The sequence below is a fragment of the Anomaloglossus baeobatrachus genome, chromosome 3, assembly GCF_048569485.1.
Source record: "Anomaloglossus baeobatrachus isolate aAnoBae1 chromosome 3, aAnoBae1.hap1, whole genome shotgun sequence".
NCBI lineage: Eukaryota > Metazoa > Chordata > Amphibia > Anura > Aromobatidae > Anomaloglossus > Anomaloglossus baeobatrachus.
In genome coordinates, this window is record NC_134355.1 from 701,170,953 (window position 1) to 701,193,329 (window position 22,377).

General features: G+C 48.7%; 1 protein-coding gene across 3 annotated transcripts in view; it reads right to left on the minus strand.

Annotated features, from left to right (window-relative positions):
• The window catches only part of LOC142297110 (uncharacterized), a 158,490-nt gene that overhangs the window by 133,722 nt on the left and 2,391 nt on the right, over positions 1–22,377 (minus strand). For 2 of the 3 annotated variants that reach the window (XM_075341376.1, XM_075341375.1), the window contains exon 2: positions 1,220–1,320. In XM_075341376.1, coding sequence (XP_075197491.1) covers positions 1,220–1,261 — 42 coding nt within the window. In that variant the 5' untranslated portion in view covers positions 1,262–1,320. Of the gene's footprint in view, positions 1–1,207; positions 1,321–22,377 lie in introns of all 3 variants that reach the window. The other variant, XM_075341377.1, reaches the window with a different exon arrangement.

A 22,377-nucleotide genomic window follows, 5' to 3' on the forward strand; every position in this document is an offset into this window, starting at 1 on the left:
AGAGGACAACGGTGCCCCAGCCGCCCCGAGAGGACAACGGTGCCCCAGCCGCCCCGAGAAGACAACGGTGCCCCAGCCGCCCCGAGAAGACAACGGTGCCCCAGCCGCCCCGAGAGGACAACGGTGCCCCAGCCGCCCCGAGAGGACAACGGTGCCCCAGCCGCCCCGAGAGGACAACGGTGCCCCAGCCGCCCCGAGAGGACAACGGTGCCCCAGCCGCCCCGAGAGGACAACGGTGCCCCAGCCGCCCCGAGAGGACAACGGTGCTCAAGCCGCCCCGAGAGGACAACTACACCCCATTTTTTAATTTGTGTCACAATAAAAGATTATTTATTTTACTCTCTGTTTCTGATTCTCTTGTGGATTGGTTATCAATCCCTGGTGTAAGTGCTCAGCATAGAGCGCAGGATAAATGTGAGCTGCACCGTACTGCGATCTTTGGAAGCAACAATGACTAAATCCACAGCAGGTCAAGAATGGATTTTATTTTTTATGCCATTCATCTCTATACTAATCTCTTGATATCTCCCATCACCAGCCCTCTTCTCTCTTCCACACTTGTGTATTCCTCACCCAATCACCTTCAAAACTTCCTGTGAGTATCCTACGTCCTCTGGAATACTGAGTCCCAACACATTTAATTATCTGCCACATTCAAAGCTTTCAGGTAGAGCTTGAAAACCCATCTCTTCGCAAAAGCCTGCAATGACCACGCTGCCACATCACCACCACCGGAGCTGCCGCAACCCCCCACCCTACTGTCTCCTCCCAATTATCATGTAGACTGTAAGCCTGCAAGAACAGGGCTCTAAACTTAAATAATAATCTACCACCTTGGCATCTTGCTCCTTGTCCCTGGCAACAATCATACTGACCATCCATCCTCCAAACATCCTGTGTCTCCATATTCTGTGCTCTGTACAGTAAACTGATAGGAGTCTAATAGCGGCTGATGGGGCCAAAGTCCCTAAACTGGGAAAATCCTTCTTCCTCATCGAAAGAGACAGCAGATGATGAAGATATCGGCCCCGGGAACATAATCCTATTTCCCTCCATATTATAGGTGCAGAGTGGTGTTATCACATAATCACCCAGATGTTACATGTTTTATTTATCTGAACAAGGGACTCTCTGGCCGAGAACTGTCCGGTCCGGAGAACGAGGAAAACGTGACTCTTCTCTGCTTTATATAGTGGTGACTCCTCACCGGGGCGGTTACCTGCAGGATCCTCCTCTGTGCACCGATCACCACCACCAACATCACTTTCTTCTTTCTCCATTATGGCTGCAGAATTAAGATTGTTTACCAGGATTTCAGAGCTGTGAAAGAAATAATGGAAAAGTTACCGGTAAAAAGGAACAGTCACCGACAAAAGTAACCATCACACGGAATGATTTAGATGATCAGAAATCAGTAGAAAGCCTCCATCGCTCTCCGGACACATCGGCTTTAGTAACTCCCTGCATTACCCATAATATAATAATTCTGGAGCCGCTTTCCTTATATCTCTGTGTTGCAACGTTCCTCTGTTCTTTCTACTGAGGATTATGTGGCACCCCTGAGGCGTCAGGTGCCACAGGGTATTGCACCTAGTAACGGGTGCAGTGCTAACCTCGGGGTCCTGGAAGACCAGTGCCGACAAACACCACACAAACACACACCAATCTACCCTTTTTCCCAGAATGAATAACAGGCTAAGGCTGGGATTGATGGATGGCCACCTATAGTTGGGATCATCCAATCCACTAGTCAGAAACCCAGGAAGGGGGAGGGGCTAGTCAATGTAGACGACAGTAGACGGACATCTTGACAGAGAGTGAAAGGAGAGTTAGTGAGTGAAAGTCAGACAGTCAGCATGTGTGGTCTGTTGAACTAAAAGGAGTATGAGGGACCAGAGCACCGGCGGGGTGCATAGCCCAAGTTCAGGAAGACACATCAAGCTCACCTGATAAATCTGCCCGGTGAGGGAATCATCAGGGTTCCCCAAAAATATTAGAGTCCGGCGCACAGCAGCAAAGAGTGAGCCAGGGACTGAGACAGAGGTCCAACCCAACAGAGGTTCAACCTGCCTGCCATAGACACACGTGTCAGGTCTGTGACAACAGGATGGGACCCCAAAACGCTCCAGGCCATGGGGACCCACCAACTACAGAAGGGTGCATGTAAGTAAAGCTCACCAGATCACCACATCGGCACTGGGACAAAAGGAATACCGGATTACCTGAGGCCCAGATTGGGAGAGACCAGCACCAGCCGGGTTGCAGCTCCACTGAACCAGTGAGTAAAGAACAAGTTAACCCATAGCTCCCATGTTGTCTGAATTCTTCCTGCACATTTTTCACCAACTCTCACCATACTACAACCACCATCATTTCTCCCTGGGGCCCAATTCTACTTGCGGAGGGCCTTAACATCCAAGCTGCTTAATACCACCAGCCCCAGCAGTGAGAGACTTTGCAGCGGCTGCTTTCCTCACCTAGCCGCATACTGCAAGTGGCGTCACGAAAAACTTTATTACTTTTCCATTACCCTTTTTAAGCAACCCCCATGGTCACGGAACCGGGCATCGGCCAGTAACTGTGACAAGTCCCTCTGATCCCAGGCCCGGGACCAAGTACCCTAAGGCCCTGGGGTCGGTCAGCTCCCTAAGGCTATGCGCCCACGGGAGAAAATACTTTCGGATTTATCTGCGGATTTTCTGGACTTTCCAGATAAATCCGCAGGTTTATGCAAGTACAGCCACTCCCCATGTTTTCCTATGGGACTTGGGGAGTGCTGTGTCCATGCTGCGGATACATACGGCTGCGGAATATGGTGCGGATGTACTGCAGACGCGCGTAATTATATGTCAATTACTCCTGTGGAAATAGCTGCGGAAGTCCCATCTCTCCACTATGGAGATACAGGGTGGAACTTTCGCAGGTAAGTCGCACGAATGTCCGCAGCTTAACCGCAGATATTTCGCTGGAATCCCGCAACAATGAATAGCTGCGGATTCCGGGGAGCTGCTGCGGGAAACCTGCAGACATATCTGCAGGTGCCATCTCCCATGGATACATAGCCTAAAGGCTGCTTTACACATTAAAATTAATTGTGCAATCGCACCCACCCCCATCGTTTGTGCGGCACGGGCAATTTCTTGCCCATGTCGCACAATGCTGTAACCCCCCGTCACACGTACTTCCCTTACAAACGACCTTGCTGTGGGCGGCGAACATCCACTTCCTGAAGGGGGAGGGACGTTCGGCGTCACAGCGATGTCACACAGCGGCCGGCCAATAGAAGCGAAGGGGCGGAGATGAACGGGACGTAAACATCCCGCCCACCTCCTTCCTTCAGCATTGTCGGGCAGCTGCAGGTAAGCTGCAGTTTACCGTTCCCGTTGTGTCACACGGAGCGATGTGTGCTGCCTCAGGAACAATGAACAACTGGACGTTCGATTTTTAGAAAATGAGCGACGTGTCAACGATGAACGAGAAGTTGAGTATTTCTGCTCGTTCATAGCTGTCACACGCTACGATATCACTAACGAGGCCGGATGTTCGTCACTTACGACGTGACCCCGCCGACATCTCGTTAAATATATAGTAGCGTATAAAGCCCGCTTAAGGCCCTGGGGTGGGTCAATTACTGTGAGGTGAAATAAGGTCGAAGTCTGTTTCTGCACTGACCAATCAGCTGTCAGTGTTATTTGGACACACCCCTTTGAAGAATGGAAGCGCCCAGTAGATATATATTCCTTAGTTTCTAATGAGGAAATCAAAACAAAGACGGGCACAATGCAGAGAAAGGTGAAAAATAAGAATTATTCTTACCGATAATTCGCTTTCTAGGACCTTCCACGACAGCATAGGAGGTTGTCTCTCCACGCCCTAATTGGGACAGGAAGTTCAAGAGGTTTAAAAGGACCCTCCCACCTCCCATAGCCAGTGTCTTACAAAGAATCCATAGCATATGAGAAGTACTACACATTCAGGAATACATGAATACATAGGGGAGGGAATTACCTGCTGTCGTGGAAGGTCCTAGAAAGCGAATTATCGGTAAGAATAATTCTTATTTCTCTAGTCCCTTCCACGACAGCATAGGAGGAATACCAAAGAATTGATACCTAGGGGGGGACCACAGCCTGCAGGACTTTCCTGCCAAAGGCCAAATCCCTGTTGGAATCCAGATCCAGACGATAATGCTTCGTGAAGGTATGGAGCGAAGACCACGTAGCCGCCTTGCAGATCTGCTCAGGGGAGGCCCCTGCCCGTTCGGCCCAGGAGGCAGAGGTAGCCCTGGTGGAGTGCGCCGTGAATCCAGTAGGCGGAGAGAGATGCTGAGCGAGGTATGCATCTCTAATTGCTCGCACAATCCAGTTGGCGACTGTACTCTTAGCCACCTTCTTGCCCTTATTGCGGCCAAAGGGCTGGATGAACAGGTTAGAATCAAGGCGCCAAGAAGCAGTAACCTCTAGGTAGTGCAACACTATCCGACGGACATCCAAAGAATGAAACACTTCCTCACCCGGAGTCCGAGGATTCTGACAGAATGAAGGCAGGACGATGGACTGCGAACGGTGAAAATCCGAAACCACCTTGGGAAGGAAGGAAGGGTCCAGCTGAAAAACAATGCTGTTATCTCTGATGGTCAGATAAGGTTCCCTAACAGACAAAGCCTGAAGTTCGCCGACTCTGCGAGCAGATGTAATAGCCACAAGAAAAGCAGTCTTGTGAGAAAGGGAACGAATGTTACAAGAGCACAGAGGTTCAAACGGAGATTGAGATAGTCCTGTAAGGACCACATTGAGATCCCAGCGAGGCGTCAGGACCCTCCGACGTGGACAGAGTCTACCAGCGGACACAAAGAACCGACGGATCCAACGATGATCTGCCAGAGCCGTGTCAAAGACTGCACTGAGTGCTGACACCTGAACTTTCAGGGAGCTGGGCCTAAGACCTAAGTCTAAACCACTTTGGAGAAAGTCCAGAATCTGCGCAATATTAGGCCGAAAAGGGTCAGGAGGCCGAGAACCACACCAGGAGGAAAATCTCTTCCAGATTTTGTTGTATATACTATTAGTCACAGGTTTACGGTTCTTCTGCAGCATAGCCACAACTTTGTCAGAAAGCCCTTGAGCCTTCAGTGCCCGGGCCTCAGAAGCCAGGCAGCCAAGTTGAGTTTCTGAGGAGCCGGATGGAAAATCGGACCCTGTGACAGTAAGCTGGGGTCCGAACCTAAGAGGACTGGGCCGTCGATTCCTAGCGTCATGACCAAGCTGTACCAACTCCTCCGGGGCCACAGAGGGGCTACCAGTATAGTTGGGACCCCCTCGTCTCTGATCTTCCTCAGGGCCCGTGCGAGAAGAGGAAGAGGGGGGAACGCGTAAGCGAGGCGAAAGGACCAACTGTGGCAGAAAGCGTCTACCCCTAAAGCCTCGTCCCTTGGGTTCAGGGAGAAATATGTTGCGACCTTGCGATTCTCTGCTGAGGCAAAGAGGTCCACCTCTGGTGCACCCCACCTTGCCACTAGAGAGCAGAACACTGCCTGATCCAGGCTCCATTCCCCTGGATGAACATCCCGACGACTCAGGAAATCCGCCTGAAGATTGAGGGAGCCCTTCAGATGGACCGCAGAAAGGGAGAGCAGAGATTGTTCTGCCCATTGAAAGATTCGGGAGGATACCGACTTCAGGGCGCCTGAGCGTGTACTGCCCTGATGGCGGAGATGTGCCACTGTTGTGACATTGTCTGAATATACCAGGACGTGAGAGTCCCGGACGAGGTCCTGAGCCGCAAGGAGGGCTTCCCTGAGCTCCCGGTAGTTGGAGGATTGGGAGCTGACGTAAGGACTCCAGACTCCTTGAAATGGGGAATTTGCCACCATTGCCCCCCATCCACGTAGGCTGGCATCTGTGGTCAGTGTAACCAGGGGTTTCTGAGTCCAGGCAACCCCCACCTGCAGGTTGGCGGGACTCAGCCACCAGAAAAGGGATGAGGAGACGGACTCCGAGAGGCGAAACCTTCTGTTTAGGGATGACGGGAGTCTGTCCCAGTGTGTCAGGATATGATCCTGGAGACACCGAGAATGGGCCTGAGCCCACCTGACCGAGGGGATGCAGGATGTCATGGAACCCAGGGCCGACATAGCCGCTCGAAGCGTTGGGCGAGCCTGCCTGCGGAGCTTCGAGATTTTGGATAACAGAGCTATCCTGTGGCCCTCTGGGAGAAAAGATGCCTGTCTGTCGGAGTCCAGCAGCACTCCGAGAAACTGCCGTGTGGAGGAGGGGGTTAACTGTGATTTTTTGAGATTGGGAATCCATCCCAGAGACCGAAGGATTCCCAAAGACCTCTCCACATGGCTCCGGAGGGTTGGAGCAGACGGAGCCATGAGAAGAAAGTCGTCCAGATACGGAACTAGACAGATACCCTGCAATCTTATGAAGGCGACCACCTCTGCCATGATCTTGGAAAAGATCCTTGGAGCTGAGGAGATCCCGAAGGGAAGTACATTGAATTGGAAATGAAGTACTTCTTCCCCGTGAAGCACCGCAAACCTGAGGTATTGTCTGTGTCCCGGATGGACGGGTACATGGAAGTAGGCATCTTTCAGATCGATAGAGGCCATCTGGTGGTGTAGACCTATCAGGGGAATAGCTGATCTCACCGACTCCATCTTGAACCGCCGGTACCTGACCTGACGGTTTAGACTTTTTAAATTGATAATTATACGGACGTCGCCGGATGGCTTCTTGACCAGGAAGAGACGGGAGTAGTGTCCTATCCCTTCTTCCCGACTCGGGACTGGGGAAACGACCCCCGAGTGCACTAACTCTAAAATCTTTGTGTACAACAGAGTCTGTGAACCCGGCGATGCCAGCGCAGTGACTCGGAGACCCGGAAGAGGGGGGGAAAGGAATTCTATGAGAAGACCGTCCGAGATGATCTTCAGAACCCATTGGCAAGAGGTTATGGACTGCCACTGGGTAAGAAACGCTGAGAGTCTTCCCCCCACCCGGGCCGAGTCACTGCTTGTCCTGCTGAGGACGTTGCTGATGTGGAGGGATGAGGATGTTTCTCCCTCTACCTTTGGGATAGCTCCACCTGCCTGCCTTCCCTTTCCCTCTGGGCTGGGAGGCCTGAGGCATCGAGGGACGAAAGGACCGCTTCCTGGTAGGTCTAGGATCGGGAAAGGCCTTACGATCAGTCGCCTTGTCCAGGATATCATCCAGGGCAGGTCCAAACACCAAATCCCCTTTAAAAGGAAGGGAACAAAGCCTCATTTTAGAGGTGGAGTCTCCACTCCAGGCCTTAAGCCAGAGGGCACGTCGGGCAGAGTTAGAAAGCACCGAGGTCCTGGCTGCCAGGCGGACAGATTCCACCGAGGTATCTGCCAGAAAACAGGTAGCCTTCCTAAGCAAGGGAAGGGATTCCAGTAATTCCTCCCTAGGGGTCCCTTGGGAAATATGAGCCTCCAACTGGTCCAACCACCTAATTAGGGACCTGGATACGCAGGTGGAGGCAATGTTGGCTTGAATAGAGGAAGACGATGCCTCCCAGGACCGCTTCATCAGGCCCTCTACCTTCCTATCCATTTGATCCTTCAGCTGGGAAGTATCCTCAAAGGGAAGAGCCATTTGCTTAGCTACCCTAGCCACCTGAACGTCTACTCTTGGGATCTCCCAATGTAGTCCCGAAGGTTCCAGAGGAAACCGGCGTCTAAGGTCACTCCGTACCCGCCTCTCAGGACATTCCCATTCCTGAGAAACAATATCCAATATATTGGCATGAACTGGGAATCCCAACTGTTTGACTGACTTCAGGCCAGCAAACATTTCGTCCTGGATTGAAGGAAGAGACTGCACTTCCTCTAAACCCATAGTGCTCCGAACTGCCTCAATAAGATCCCCCAACTCTTCTGAGTGAAAAAGAAAGGACTGGTCAGACCCCCCAGATGGAAATCCTTCATCAGGACCCTCAGAGGTGGAATCAGCGTCCTCCTGATCAGAAGGGGTCGACTGGAGTCTCCTCTTTTTTGGAGGAGAGGGTCCAGTAGCAGGGCCAGGAGCAGGGCCAGGAGTAGGGCCAGGAACAGGGCCAGGAACAGGGCCAGGAACAGGGAGAGAAGCCAGTGAGGCCCTAATCTCCTGTTTCATCATGGACCGCAACTCATCTATCAGAGATGGTTGTTCGGCCCTAATAACCTGGTCCGTACATTGCTGGCAAAGCTTTTTATCCCATACTGCAGGGAGCTTCTTTATACAGATGGGACATTTTTTAATTTTGTCCACTCTGTCAGGTCTATCAGGCTTATCGGACTTGTCAGTTTTTTCTGACTTCTCAGGCTTCTCTGATTTCTCATTTCTGTCAGTTTTCTTGGTGGCCTTGTCCTCCTAGAAAACACAGAGCAGAGAGCCATAATCACTGATGAGACCTATGTCCGAGGGACCAGTCCCCTCCATACTCACAGTAGCAGGGGGCACACTGGGTTCTGCAGAGGCAGCTGCAGCGGAAGACATGACAGGGAGCACGGTCTTACCATGATCTGATGTCTTCGTGGCAGCCCTTATGGACAAGGGCCTGCCTCCCCAGTGACGGTGCACGTTTCCCCGCCTCCCGCATCCGGTCCTGGGCAGGTCGAGTCGCAGTCGGCGTGCCTCCACGCTGCCTCCGCAAACCGGAAGCGCTCGACCGGAAGTCCGCAAGACCAGAAGTCCCGCCTCCGGGAGCACTTCCGGATCGCTCCGGCAGCGTGCATGCGGGAGGCGGCCGGCGGCTCAGGGAGGACGCCGGCCGGGGAGCTCAACAGCCTGCATCACCCCTCAGGAGGATCCGGAAGGCTGGAGCAGCGGTCCCCCACAGCGTGAGGGAACAGCAAGGGAGGAGCGGTGAAGGCCCGACCGATGCCGTCCGGCTGAAGGTAATAGGGGGGAAAAAAAAAAAAATATACTGCAGTTCGCCGGCCACCACAGCATAGGAGAAAAAACAAAACCTCTCCATGCCCCATGGGGACAGGAAAGACACTGGCTGTGGGAGGTGGGAGGGTCCTTTTAAACCTCTTGAACTTCCTGTCCCAATTAGGGCGTGGAGAGACAACCTCCTATGCTGTCGTGGAAGGGACTAGAGAAAGTACAGATGTACCCTCTAGGTGTGGCCCGGCCTCTGCTCTTATCCCGCCCCTCTGGGCCCGGCCTCTGCTCTTATCCCGCCCCTCTGGGCCCGGCCTCCTCTGCAATCAGACAGGTTTCTACAGAATCCAAATAGTTAGATTGCTGGAGGTCCCAATGGTTGGAAACCAAAAAAGTAGGAATTTATTTATTATCATATGAATGATTCATATCTTCACATGTCAAAGTACTTAGAACCACTACAATGTATATTTATATACATACACAGACAAGTCCTCCTCCTCCCCACACACAGTATATACACACAGCCAAGTCCTCCTCCTCCCCACACACAGTATATACACACAGCCAAGTCCTCCTCCTCCCCACACACAGTATATACACACAGACAAGTCCTCCTCCTCCCCACACACAGTATATACACACAGACAAGTCCTCCTCCTCCCCACACACAGTATATACACACAGACAAGTCCTCCTCCTCCCCACACACAGTATATACACACAGACAAGTCCTCCTCCTCCCCACACACAGTATATACACACAGACAAGTCCTCCTCCTCCCCACACACAGTATATACACACAGACAAGTCCTCCTCCTCCCCACACACAGTATATACACACAGACAAGTCCTCCTCCTCCCCACACACAGTATATACACACAGACAAGTCCTCCTCCTCCCCACACACAGTATATACACACAGACAAGTCCTCCTCCTCCCCACACACAGTATATACACACAGACAAGTCCTCCTCCTCCCCACACACAGTATATACACACAGACAAGTCCTCCTCCTCCCCACACACAGTATATACACACAGACAAGTCCTCCTCCTCCCCACACACAGTATATACACACAGACAAATCCTCCTCCTCCCCACACACAGTATATACACACAGACAAGTCCTCCTCCTCCCCACACACAGTATATATACACAGACAAGTCCTCCTCCTCCCCACATACAGTACATACACAGACAAGTCCTCCTCCTCCCCACATACAGTACATACACAGACAAGTTCTCCTCCTCCCCACATATAGTATATACACAGACAAGTCCTCCTCCTCCCCACATATAGTATATACAGACAAGTCCTCCTCCACAAATAGTATATAGACAGAAGTTCTCCTCACATAAAGTATATACCGTATACACAGACAAATGTTCCCCCTAGTCATGTATAGGATATACAGATGAATCCTCCTCCTCTTTATTACACATAGTATATACACAGATATCTCCTGTAACGGTGGTATACATTTCTATATGTAACATTACCATTCATTTTGTCTTCAGCCTTTATTATTAAACACATAATGGGTCTAGGTGTAAATTCCTAAAGTAGATCCATTTTCTAGCTGCACCGACCTTCCAGCCGACAGTGTCTAAGCTTCCTGCTGAGAAGTAATGTCCATGTCTCATAGATAAGAGTACACCCCCCCCCCGTGGCAGTGTGCCCACACTATGCTGATCACAGGCATCAGATCTCACCTATAAACACGTGAGATTGAAATATCCAATTATGTAGAAGACTGAAATAAAACCAATCACTAGTGAAATAAGAGCCAATCAGACGCTGCCGTCCTGTAGATTATCTCTTTACTGCTCCCATAGATAACTATAAATATACAGAACATCCTCCTAATAAATGGGGGATCTTCTCGCTTCTACCTCTGCCGGTGTGTGACCCTATTCTCTCCGGCGTTCACCTGTGACAATGCGGATCCCTGCACAGCGCTGGCCACATAGTGACACATATAATGCCGCACCCATCCAGGAGGGAGCAGAAGGCCAACATGGCTGCAGTGGAAGAGCTGGTTCTCAGCACATGGCTTCTGTCTGTTCCTCCAGCTCATGTGGTGGGGGAAGGGATACAGATAGAATTACTGTATATACCAGCACTTCCCCTCTACAGACACCGGTCTATACACTGCACCCCTCAATGTGCTCAAAACCCCATTCAAGAAGTTTATTAACCCTCTCGGTGCTTCACTGGAAATGAGGCAATGTGGCTGGAGAAAATGAAAATGTTACTTTTATCTCTAGTAAAAAAAACATTGCGTTAGCCCCAAATTTTTCATTATCAAAGGAGAAAATGGACAATACAATTTGTGCAATTTACACAATACCCCAAATGTGGGGAAAACTACTGTTTGGGCGCATGGCAGGGCTCGGAAGGGAAGAAGCGCTATTTTGGCTGGAATAGACTGTGGACATTGTCACATTTGAAGATCCCCTGACAAAACAGCAGAAACCCCCACAAGTGACCCCATACTGGAAACTACACTGAGCAATTTTAACCCTCAGGTGTGCATTAATCTTCAATCATGAAGAAAACAACTATGTCTTGGAAATGAAGTATTTTTTACTGGTGATAAGATGGAGGACTATACACAGATGGAGGCAGTAGAGATAAGATGGAGGACTATACACAGAGGGAGGCAGTAGAGATAAGATGGAGGACTATACACAGATGGAGGCAGGAGACATAAGATGGAGAACTATACACAGATGGAGGCAGTAGATATAAGCTGGAGAACTATACACAGATGGAGGCAGTAGATATAAGATGGAGAACTATACACAGATGGAGGCAGGAGAGATAAGATGGAGAACTATACACAGATGGAGGCAGTGGATATAAGCTGGAGAACTATACACAGATGGAGGCAGTAGAGATAAGCTGGAGAACTATACACAGATGGAGGCAGGAGATATAAGATGGAGGACTATACACAGATGGAGGCAGTAGAGATAAGATGGAGGACTATACACAGAGGGAGGCAGTAGAGATAAGATGGAGGACTATACACAGATGGAGGCAGGAGACATAAGATGGAGAACTATACACAGATGGAGGCAGTAGATATAAGCTGGAGAACTATACACAGATGGAGGCAGGAGATATAAGATGGAGAACTATACACAGATGGAGGCAGTAGATATAAGATGGAGGACTATACACAGATGGAGGCAGTAGAGATAAGATGGAGGACTATACACAGATGGAGGCAGTAGATATAAGATGGAGGACTATACACAGATGGAGGCAGTAGATATAAGATGGAGAACTATACACAGATGGAGGCAGGAGATATAAGATGGAGGACTATACACAGATGGAGGACTATACACAGATGGAGGACTATACACAGATGGAGGACTATACACAGATGGAGGACTATACACAGATGGAGGACTATACACAGATGGAGGACTATACACAGATGGAGGACTATACACAGATGGAGGACTATACACAGATGGAGGACTATACACAGATGGAGGAAGGAGATATAAGATGGAGAACTATACACAGATGGAGGCAGGAGATATAAGATGGAGAACTATACACAGATGGAGGCAGGAGATATAAGATGGAGAACTATACACAGATGGAGGCAGTGGATATAAGCTGGAGAACTATACACAGATGGAGGCAGTAGAGATAAGCTGGAGAACTATACACAGATGGAGGCAGTAGAGATAAGATGGAGGACTATACACAGATGGAGGCAGTAGATATAAGATGGAGAACTATACACAGATGGAGGCAGGAGATATAAGATGGAGGACTATACACAGATGGAGGACTATACACAGATGGAGGACTATACACAGATGGAGGCAGTGGATATAAGCTGGAGAACTATACACAGATGGAGGCAGTAGAGATAAGCTGGAGAACTATACACAGATGGAGGCAGTAGAGATAAGATGGAGGACTATACACAGATGGAGGCAGTAGATATAAGCTGGAGAACTATACACAGATGGAGGCAGTAGAGATAAGATGGAGAACTATACACAGATGGAGGACTATACACAGATGGAGGCAGTAGATATAAGATGGAGAACTATACACAGATGGAGGCAGGAGATATAAGATGGAGGACTATACACAGATGGAGGCAGGAGATATAAGATGGAGGACTATACACAGATGGAGGACTATACACAGATGGAGGACTATACACAGATGGAGGACTATACACAGATGGAGGACTATACACAGATGGAGGACTATGCACAGATGGAGGACTATGCACAGATGGAGGACTATGCACAGATGGAGGACTATGCACAGATGGAGGACTATGCACAGATGGAGGACTATACACAGATGGAGGACTATACACAGATGGAGGACTATACACAGATGGAGGACTATACACAGATGGAGGACTATACACAGATGGAGGACTATACACAGATGGAGGACTATACACAGATGGAGGACTATACACAGATGGAGGACTATACACAGATGGAGGACTATACACAGATGGAGGACTATACACAGATGGAGGACTATACACAGATGGAGGACTATACACAGATGGAGGACTATACACAGATGGAGGACTATACACAGATGGAGGACTATACACAGATGGAGGACTATACACAGATGGAGGACTATACACAGATGGAGGACTATACACAGATGGAGGCAGGAGAGATAAGATGGAGGACTATACACAGATGGAGGCAGTAGATATAAGATGGAGAACTATACACAGATGGAGGCAGTAGATATAAGATGGAGAACTATACACAGATGGAGGAAGGAGATATAAGATGGAGAACTATACACAGATGGAGGAAGGAGATATAAGATGGAGGACTATACACAGATGGAGGCAGTAGAGATAAGCTGGAGAACTATACACAGATGGAGGCAGTAGAGATAAGATGGAGGACTATACACAGATGGAGGCAGGAGATATAAGATGGAGGACTATACACAGATGGAGGAAGGAGATATAAGATGGAGGACTATACACAGATGGAGGCAATAGAGATAAGATGGAGGACTATACACAGATGGAGGCAGGAGATAGAAGATGGAGAACTATACACAGATGGAGGCAATAGAGATAAGATGGAGGACTATACACAGATGGAGGCAGGAGATAGAAGATTGAGAACTATACACAGATGGAGGCAGTGGATATAAGATGGAGGACTATACACAGATGGAGGCAGGAGATATAAGATGGAGGACTATACACAGATGGAGGCAGGAGATATAAGATGGAGGACTATACACAGATGGAGGCAGTAGAGATAAGATGGAGGACTATACACAGATGGAGGCAGGAGATATAAGATGGAGGACTATACACAGATGGAGGAAGGAGATATAAGATGGAGAACTATACACAAATGGAGGAAGGAGATATAAGATGGAGGACTATACACAGATGGAGGCAGTAGAGATAAGATGGAGGACTATACACAGCTGGGGGCAGGAGACATAAGATGGAGAACTATACACAGATGGAGGCAGGAGATTTAAGATGGAGAACTATACACAGATGGAGGCAGGAGATTTAAGATGGAGAACTATACACAGATGGAGGCAGTAGAGATAAGCTGGAGAACTATACACAGATGGAGGCAGGAGAGATAAGATGGAGGACTATACACAGATGGAGGCAGTAGATATAAGATGGAGAACTATACACAGATGGAGGCAGGAGATATAAGATGGAGGACTATACACAGATGGAGGACTATACACAGATGGAGGACTATACACAGATGGAGGCAGTGGATATAAGCTGGAGAACTATACACAGATGGAGGCAGTAGAGATAAGCTGGAGAACTATACACAGATGGAGGCAGTAGAGATAAGATGGAGGACTATACACAGATGGAGGCAGTAGAGATAAGATGGAGAACTATACACAGATGGAGGACTATACACAGATGGAGGCAGTAGAGATAAGATGGAGGACTATACACAGATGGAGGCAGGAGATATAAGATGGAGGACTATACACAGATGGAGGCAGGAGATATAAGATGGAGGACTATACACAGATGGAGGCAGGAGATATAAGATGGAGGACTATACACAGATGGAGGACTATACACAGATGGAGGACTATACACAGATGGAGGACTATACACAGATGGAGGACTATACACAGATGGAGGACTATACACAGATGGAGGACTATACACAGATGGAGGACTATACACAGATGGAGGACTATACACAGATGGAGGACTATACACAGATGGAGGACTATACACAGATGGAGGACTATACACAGATGGAGGACTATACACAGATGGAGGACTATACACAGATGGAGGACTATACACAGATGGAGGACTATACACAGATGGGAGGACTATACACAGATGGGAGGACTATACACAGATGGGAGGACTATACACAGATGGAGGACTATACACAGATGGAGGACTATACACAGATGGAGGACTATACACAGATGGAGGACTATACACAGATGGAGGACTATACACAGATGGAGGCAGGAGAGATAAGATGGAGGACTATACACAGATGGAGGCAGTAGATATAAGATGGAGAACTATACACAGATGGAGGCAGTAGATATAAGATGGAGAACTATACACAGATGGAGGAAGGAGATATAAGATGGAGAACTATACACAGATGGAGGAAGGAGATATAAGATGGAGGACTATACACAGATGGAGGCAGTAGAGATAAGCTGGAGAACTATACACAGATGGAGGCAGTAGAGATAAGATGGAGGACTATACACAGATGGAGGCAGGAGATATAAGATGGAGGACTATACACAGATGGAGGCAATAGAGATAAGATGGAGAACTATACACAGATGGGGGCAGTAGAGATAAGATGGAGGACTATACACAGATGGGGGCAGTAGACAGGGCCGGCGTCAGCACGCAGCATACCCGGGCAAATGCCGGGGCCCTGGAGAGCCGGGGGGCCCACTCGGCCTCGTCAGTTCTGGTGCCCCTTGGCCTGGGCCCACTCGCCTTAGTTCTGCTGCCCCCGGGCAGAGTTCCGGGGACCGCAGTCCTCGGCAGGAATCTGCGACGCCGTCCCTTTAAGGTGCGCATACTTCTTGGTTTGAACTTCATCTGTGGGTGGAGCTACCGCTCGGCGTCCTGCTCAGTCCCACAGATGAAAGAGTTGCAGTGCCAGCCAGCGACCCCCAGCACAGCACTTCTCTCCGGCACTGTGTGGGCCCCTCTCCACCATGACCTGAGCGGTATGTGCCTTCCCCGCCCCCTGATTTATGGGCCCTGGTGAGCTGTGTGTGCGGGCCCCCCAGAGTCACGTGTGTGTCTGTATGTATGTAGCAGAGCTATGTGTGTATGTATCCAGAAGAGTTGTGTTGTCTGTATGTATGCATGTATGATGTGTATCTATGTATGTCAGTGTATATGACTGTATAGATGTGTTAGTTCTATATGTATTTTTGTGAGTTTGTCTTTATGTATGTGTACGTATGTGTGTGTCTGCGTGTGGATGGGGCCCACCGGGACTCTTCTGCCCGGGGCCCACAATAACCTGGAGCCGGCCCTGGCAGTAGAGATAAGATGGAGGACTATACAGAGGCAGTAGAGATAAGATGGAGGACTATACAGAGGCAGTAGAGATAAGATGGAGGACTATACAGAGGCAGTAGAGATAAGATGGAGGACTATACAGAGGCAGTAGAGATAAGATGGAGGACTATACAGAGACAGTAGAGATAAGATGGAGGACTATACAGAGGCAGTAGAGATAAGATGGAGGACTATACAGAGGCAGTAGAGATAAGATGGAGGACTATACAGAGGCAGTAGAGATAAGATGGAGGACTATACAGAGGCAGTAGAGATAAGATGGAGGACTATACAGAGGCAGTAGAGATAAGATGGAGGACTATACAGAGGCAGTAGAGATAAGATGGAGGACTATACAGAGGCAGTAGAGATAAGATGGAGGACTATACAGAGGCAGTAGAGATAAGATGGAGGACTATACAGAGGCAGTAGAGATAAGATGGAGGACTATACAGAGGCAGTAGAGATAAGATGGAGGACTATACAGAGGCAGTAGAGATAAGATGGAGGACTATACAGAGGCAGTAGAGATAAGATGGAGGACTATACAGAGGCAGTAGAGATAAGATGGAGGACTATACAGAGGCAGTAGAGATAAGATGGAGGACTATACAGAGGCAGTAGAGATAAGATGGAGGACTATACAGAGGCAGTAGAGATAAGATGGAGGACTATACAGAGGCAGTAGAGATAAGATGGAGGACTATACAGAGGCAGTAGAGATAAGATGGAGGACTATACAGAGGCAGTAGAGATAAGATGGAGGACTATACAGAGGCAGTAGAGATAAGATGGAGGACTATACAGAGGCAGGAGAGATAAGATGGAGGACTATACAGAGGCAGTAGAGATAAGATGGAGGACTATACAGAGGCAGGAGAGATAAGATGGAGGACTATACACAGATGGAGGAAGGAGATATAAGATGGAGAACTATACACAGATGGAGGCAGGAGATATAAGATGGAGGACTATACACAGATGGAGGCAGTAGATATAAGATGGAGGACTATACACAGATGGAGGCAGTAGATATAAGATGGAGAACTATACACAGATGGAGGAAGGAGATATAAGATGGAGGACTATACACAGATGGAGGAAGGAGATATAAGATGGAGAACTATACACAGATGGAAGCAGTAGAGATAAGATGGAGGACTATACACAGATGGAGGCAGTAGAGATAAGCTGGAGAACTACACACAGATGGGGGCAGGAGAGATAAGATGGAGGATGTCACGAACCACCGGGGGGGGTCACACAGAAATCCCCCGCGCTGGCTACCAGTACGTCACAATCGGGGGGTAACAAGTGGGGGTCACCCCTCCTTTATACCTCCCGACCGACAGACAGAGCACGTGACGCGCTCTCTAGCGCCCCTCTTATAGTCAGGCCAATTATGGAATTGCCCGACAATAAGCAAGGAGGCCGCTATACTACTTATGCCGATTATTGAAGGGTCCCCGGTGAGAGTAGGGTATATATTCCCCCGACCTCCGCGGGCGGAATATATAAAACCTCCTCGAATCTCACTGGCCTCCCCACAATAATCCTTGGCACAACTCGCTGCCACCAACCGCTTCACGGTAACTATTAGCCGAACACACAGACGTGGGATTCAAGATCGAGATAACAGAACAGCCCAAGATTAATTATATAATTTAATCAGCCTAAAGCACACTAGAAACTACAATATATACAATAGGGAATCTACAGAATATACATATGTCATTGTACAGTTACAGATAAAGCATGGTTTACAAACAGGTATGCAATTCAATCAGTTACCTTGTGCGTCTGGCCACAGGGGGGCGCTGTAGACCAGGTTTCTAGGAACTCCCACAGATGTTTCCTGCACGTGACCCCCAGCGAAAGAACCCTGGAAAATGGCCGAAGTAGGGTTATCAACCTGGGCAAATCCAGGTCCCCTCCTACCTTAGTGACCTCAGAGGGAGCACTGCTCCACCCCTGGCTGGAGTTATGGACAATCCACAACATGGAATATGGGCCATAACTTTGCCTGGGAGCGTCGTAGGCGGACGCCGACGCTCTCATTGTGACAGCTATGAATTTAGCTACAGAACGAGAGGTTTCATGACTTGTCTACTAGTTCCCCATTGGCTGATATCACGCCTGGGGTATTTCCCAAGCTCCCGCTCCCATAAAAAGGGTGTGCCAGCATCGTCCGCATGCGGAGACACCATTTTTATGGTTGCCATATTTATCGGAAATATGGCTTGCGAGATATGAACCATTTTTTACTGGAGTCGTTCTGTCTGGATACTTCCAAGCTTGCTAATTAGATAGCAGCTCCTACCACAGGGTCACGGCAGGGAGTCATCCTGTGTCCATTGTTCCCACATCACCTAATTTCCATATCATAGGAGATGGCCATGGGATGTGACACCTTCACAGATGCTGGACATTGAGGACAAGAAGGGAGGGGGGCACTGCCAGGGAGTGATGAGCGATTATGACTGGAAGTCATAATTCATCTTCATATCCCGGGATTTGCCTCACAGAGGACTATATACAGATGGAGGCAGGAGATATAAGATGGAGAACTATACACAGATGGAGGCAGGAGATATAAGATGGAGGACTATACACAGATGGAGGCAGTAGATATAAGATGGAGGACTATACACAGATGGAGGCAGGAGAGATAAGATGGAGGACTATACACAGATGGAGGCAGTAGAGATAAGATGGAGGACTATACACAGATGGGGGCAGAAGATATAAGATGGAGGACTATACACAGATGGAGGCAGTAGATATAAGATGGAGGACTATACACAGATGGAGGAAGGAGATATAAGATGGAGGACTATACACAGATGGAGGCAGGAGATATAAGATGGAGAACTATACACAGATGGAGGCAGGAGATAGAAGATGGAGAACTATACACAGATGGAGGCAGGAGATAGAAGATGGAGGACTATACACAGATGGAGGCAGTAGAGATAAGATGGAGGACTATACACAGATGGAGGCAGGAGATAGAAGATGGAGGACTATACACAGATGGAGGCAGTAGAGATAAGATGGAGGACTATACACAGATGGAGGCAGGAGATAGAAGATGGAGAACTATACACAGATGGAGGCAGGAGATAGAAGATGGAGAACTATACACAGATGGAGGCAGTAGAGATAAGATGGAGGACTATACACAGATGGAGGCAGGAGATATAAGATGGAGGACTATACACAGATGGAGGAAGGAGATATAAGATGGAGGACTATACACAGATGGAGGCAGTAGATATAAGATGGAGGACTATACACAGATGGAGGAAGGAGATATAAGATGGAGAACTATACACAGCTGGGGGCAGGAGAGATAAGATGGAGGACTATACACAGATGGGGGCAGTAGACAGGGCCGGCGTCAGCACGCAGCATACCCGGGCAAATGCCGGGGCCCTGGAGAGCCGGGGGGGCCCACTCGGCCTCGTCAGTTCTGGTGCCCCTTGGCCTGGGCCCACTCGCCTTAGTTCTGCTGCCCCCAGGCAGAGTTCCGGGGACCGCAGTCCTCGGCAGGAATCTGCGACGCCGTCCCTTTAAGGTGCGCATACTTCTTGGTTTGAACTTCATCTGTGGGTGGAGCTACCGCTCGGCGTCCTGCTCAGTCCCACAGATGAAAGAGTTGCAGTGCCAGCCAGCGACCCCCAGCACAGCACTTCTCTCCGGCACTGTGTGGGCCCCTCTCCACCATGACCTGAGCGGTATGTGCCCTCCCCGCCCCCTGATTTATGGGCCCTGGTGAGTTGTGTGTGCGGGCCCCCCAGAGCCACGTGTGCGGGCCCCCCAGAGTCACGTGTGTGTCTGTATGTATGTAGCAGAGCTATGTGTGTATGTATGTAGCAGAGCTATGTGTGTATGTATCCAGCAGAGTTGTGTTGTCTGTATGTATGCATGTATGATGTGTATCTATGTATGTCAGTGTATATGACTGTATAGATGTGTTAGTTCTATATGTATTTTTGTGAGTTTGTCTTTATGTATGTGTACGTATGTGTGTGTCTGCGTGTGGATGGGGCCCACCGGGACTCTTCTGCCCGGGGCCCACAATAACCTGGAGCCGGCCCTGGCAGTAGAGATAAGATGGAGGACTATACAGAGGCAGTAGAGATAAGATGGAGGACTATACAGAGGCAGTAGAGATAAGATGGAGGACTATACAGAGGCAGTAGAGATAAGATGGAGGACTATACAGAGGCAGGAGAGATAAGATGGAGGACTATACAGAGGCAGTAGAGATAAGATGGAGGACTATACAGAGGCAGTAGAGATAAGATGGAGGACTATACAGAGGCAGGAGATATAAGATGGAGGACTATACAGAGGCAGTAGGTATAAGATGGAGGACTATACAGAGGCAGTAGAGATAAGATGGAGGACTATACAGAGGCAGTAGAGATAAGATGGAGGACTATACAGAGGCAGTAGAGATAAGATGGAGGACTATACAGAGGCAGTAGAGATAAGATGGAGGACTATACAGAGGCAGTAGAGATAAGATGGAGGACTATACAGAGGCAGTAGATAAAAGATGGAGGACTATACAGAGGCAGTAGAGATAAGATGGAGGACTATACAGAGGCAGTAGAGATAAGATGGAGGACTATACAGAGGCAGTAGAGATAAGATGGAGGACTATACAGAGGCAGTAGATATAAGATGGAGGACTATACAGAGGCAGTAGATATAAGATGGAGGACTATACAGAGGCAGTAGATATAAGATGGAGGACTATACAGAGGCAGTAGAGATAAGATGGAGGACTATACAGAGGCAGTAGAGATAAGATGGAGGACTATACAGAGGCAGTAGATATAAGATGGAGGACTATACAGAGGCAGTAGAGATAAGATGGAGGACTATACAGAGGCAGGAGATATAAGATGGAGGACTATACAGAGGCAGTAGAGATAAGATGGAGGACTATACAGAGGCAGTAGAGATAAGATGGAGGACTATACAGAGGCAGTAGAGATAAGATGGAGGACTATACAGAGGCAGTAGAGATAAGATGGAGGACTATACAGAGGCAGTAGAGATAAGATGGAGGACTATACAGAGGCAGTAGAGATAAGATGGAGGACTATACAGAGGCAGGAGATATAAGATGGAGGACTATACAGAGGCAGTAGGTATAAGATGGAGGACTATACAGAGGCAGTAGGTATAAGATGGAGGACTATACAGAGGCAGTAGAGATAAGATGGAGGACTATACAGAGGCAGTAGAGATAAGATGGAGGACTATACAGAGGCAGTAGAGATAAGATGGAGGACTATACAGAGGCAGTAGAGATAAGATGGAGGACTATACAGAGGCAGTAGAGATAAGATGGAGGACTATACAGAGGCAGTAGAGATAAGATGGAGGACTATACAGAGGCAGTAGAGATAAGATGGAGGACTATACAGAGGCAGTAGAGATAAGATGGAGGACTATACAGAGGCAGTAGATATAAGATGGAGGACTATACAGAGGCAGTAGAGATAAGATGGAGGACTATACAGAGGCAGTAGAGATAAGATGGAGGACTATACAGAGGCAGGAGATATAAGATGGAGGACTATACAGAGGCAGTAGGTATAAGATGGAGGACTATACAGAGGCAGTAGATATAAGATGGAGGACTATACAGAGGCAGTAGAGATAAGATGGAGGACTATACAGAGGCAGTAGAGATAAGATGGAGGACTATACAGAGGCAGTAGAGATAAGATGGAGGACTATACAGAGGCAGTAGATATAAGATGGAGGACTATACAGAGGCAGTAGAGATAAGATGGAGGACTATACAGAGGCAGTAGAGATAAGATGGAGGACTATACAGAGGCAGTAGAGATAAGATGGAGGACT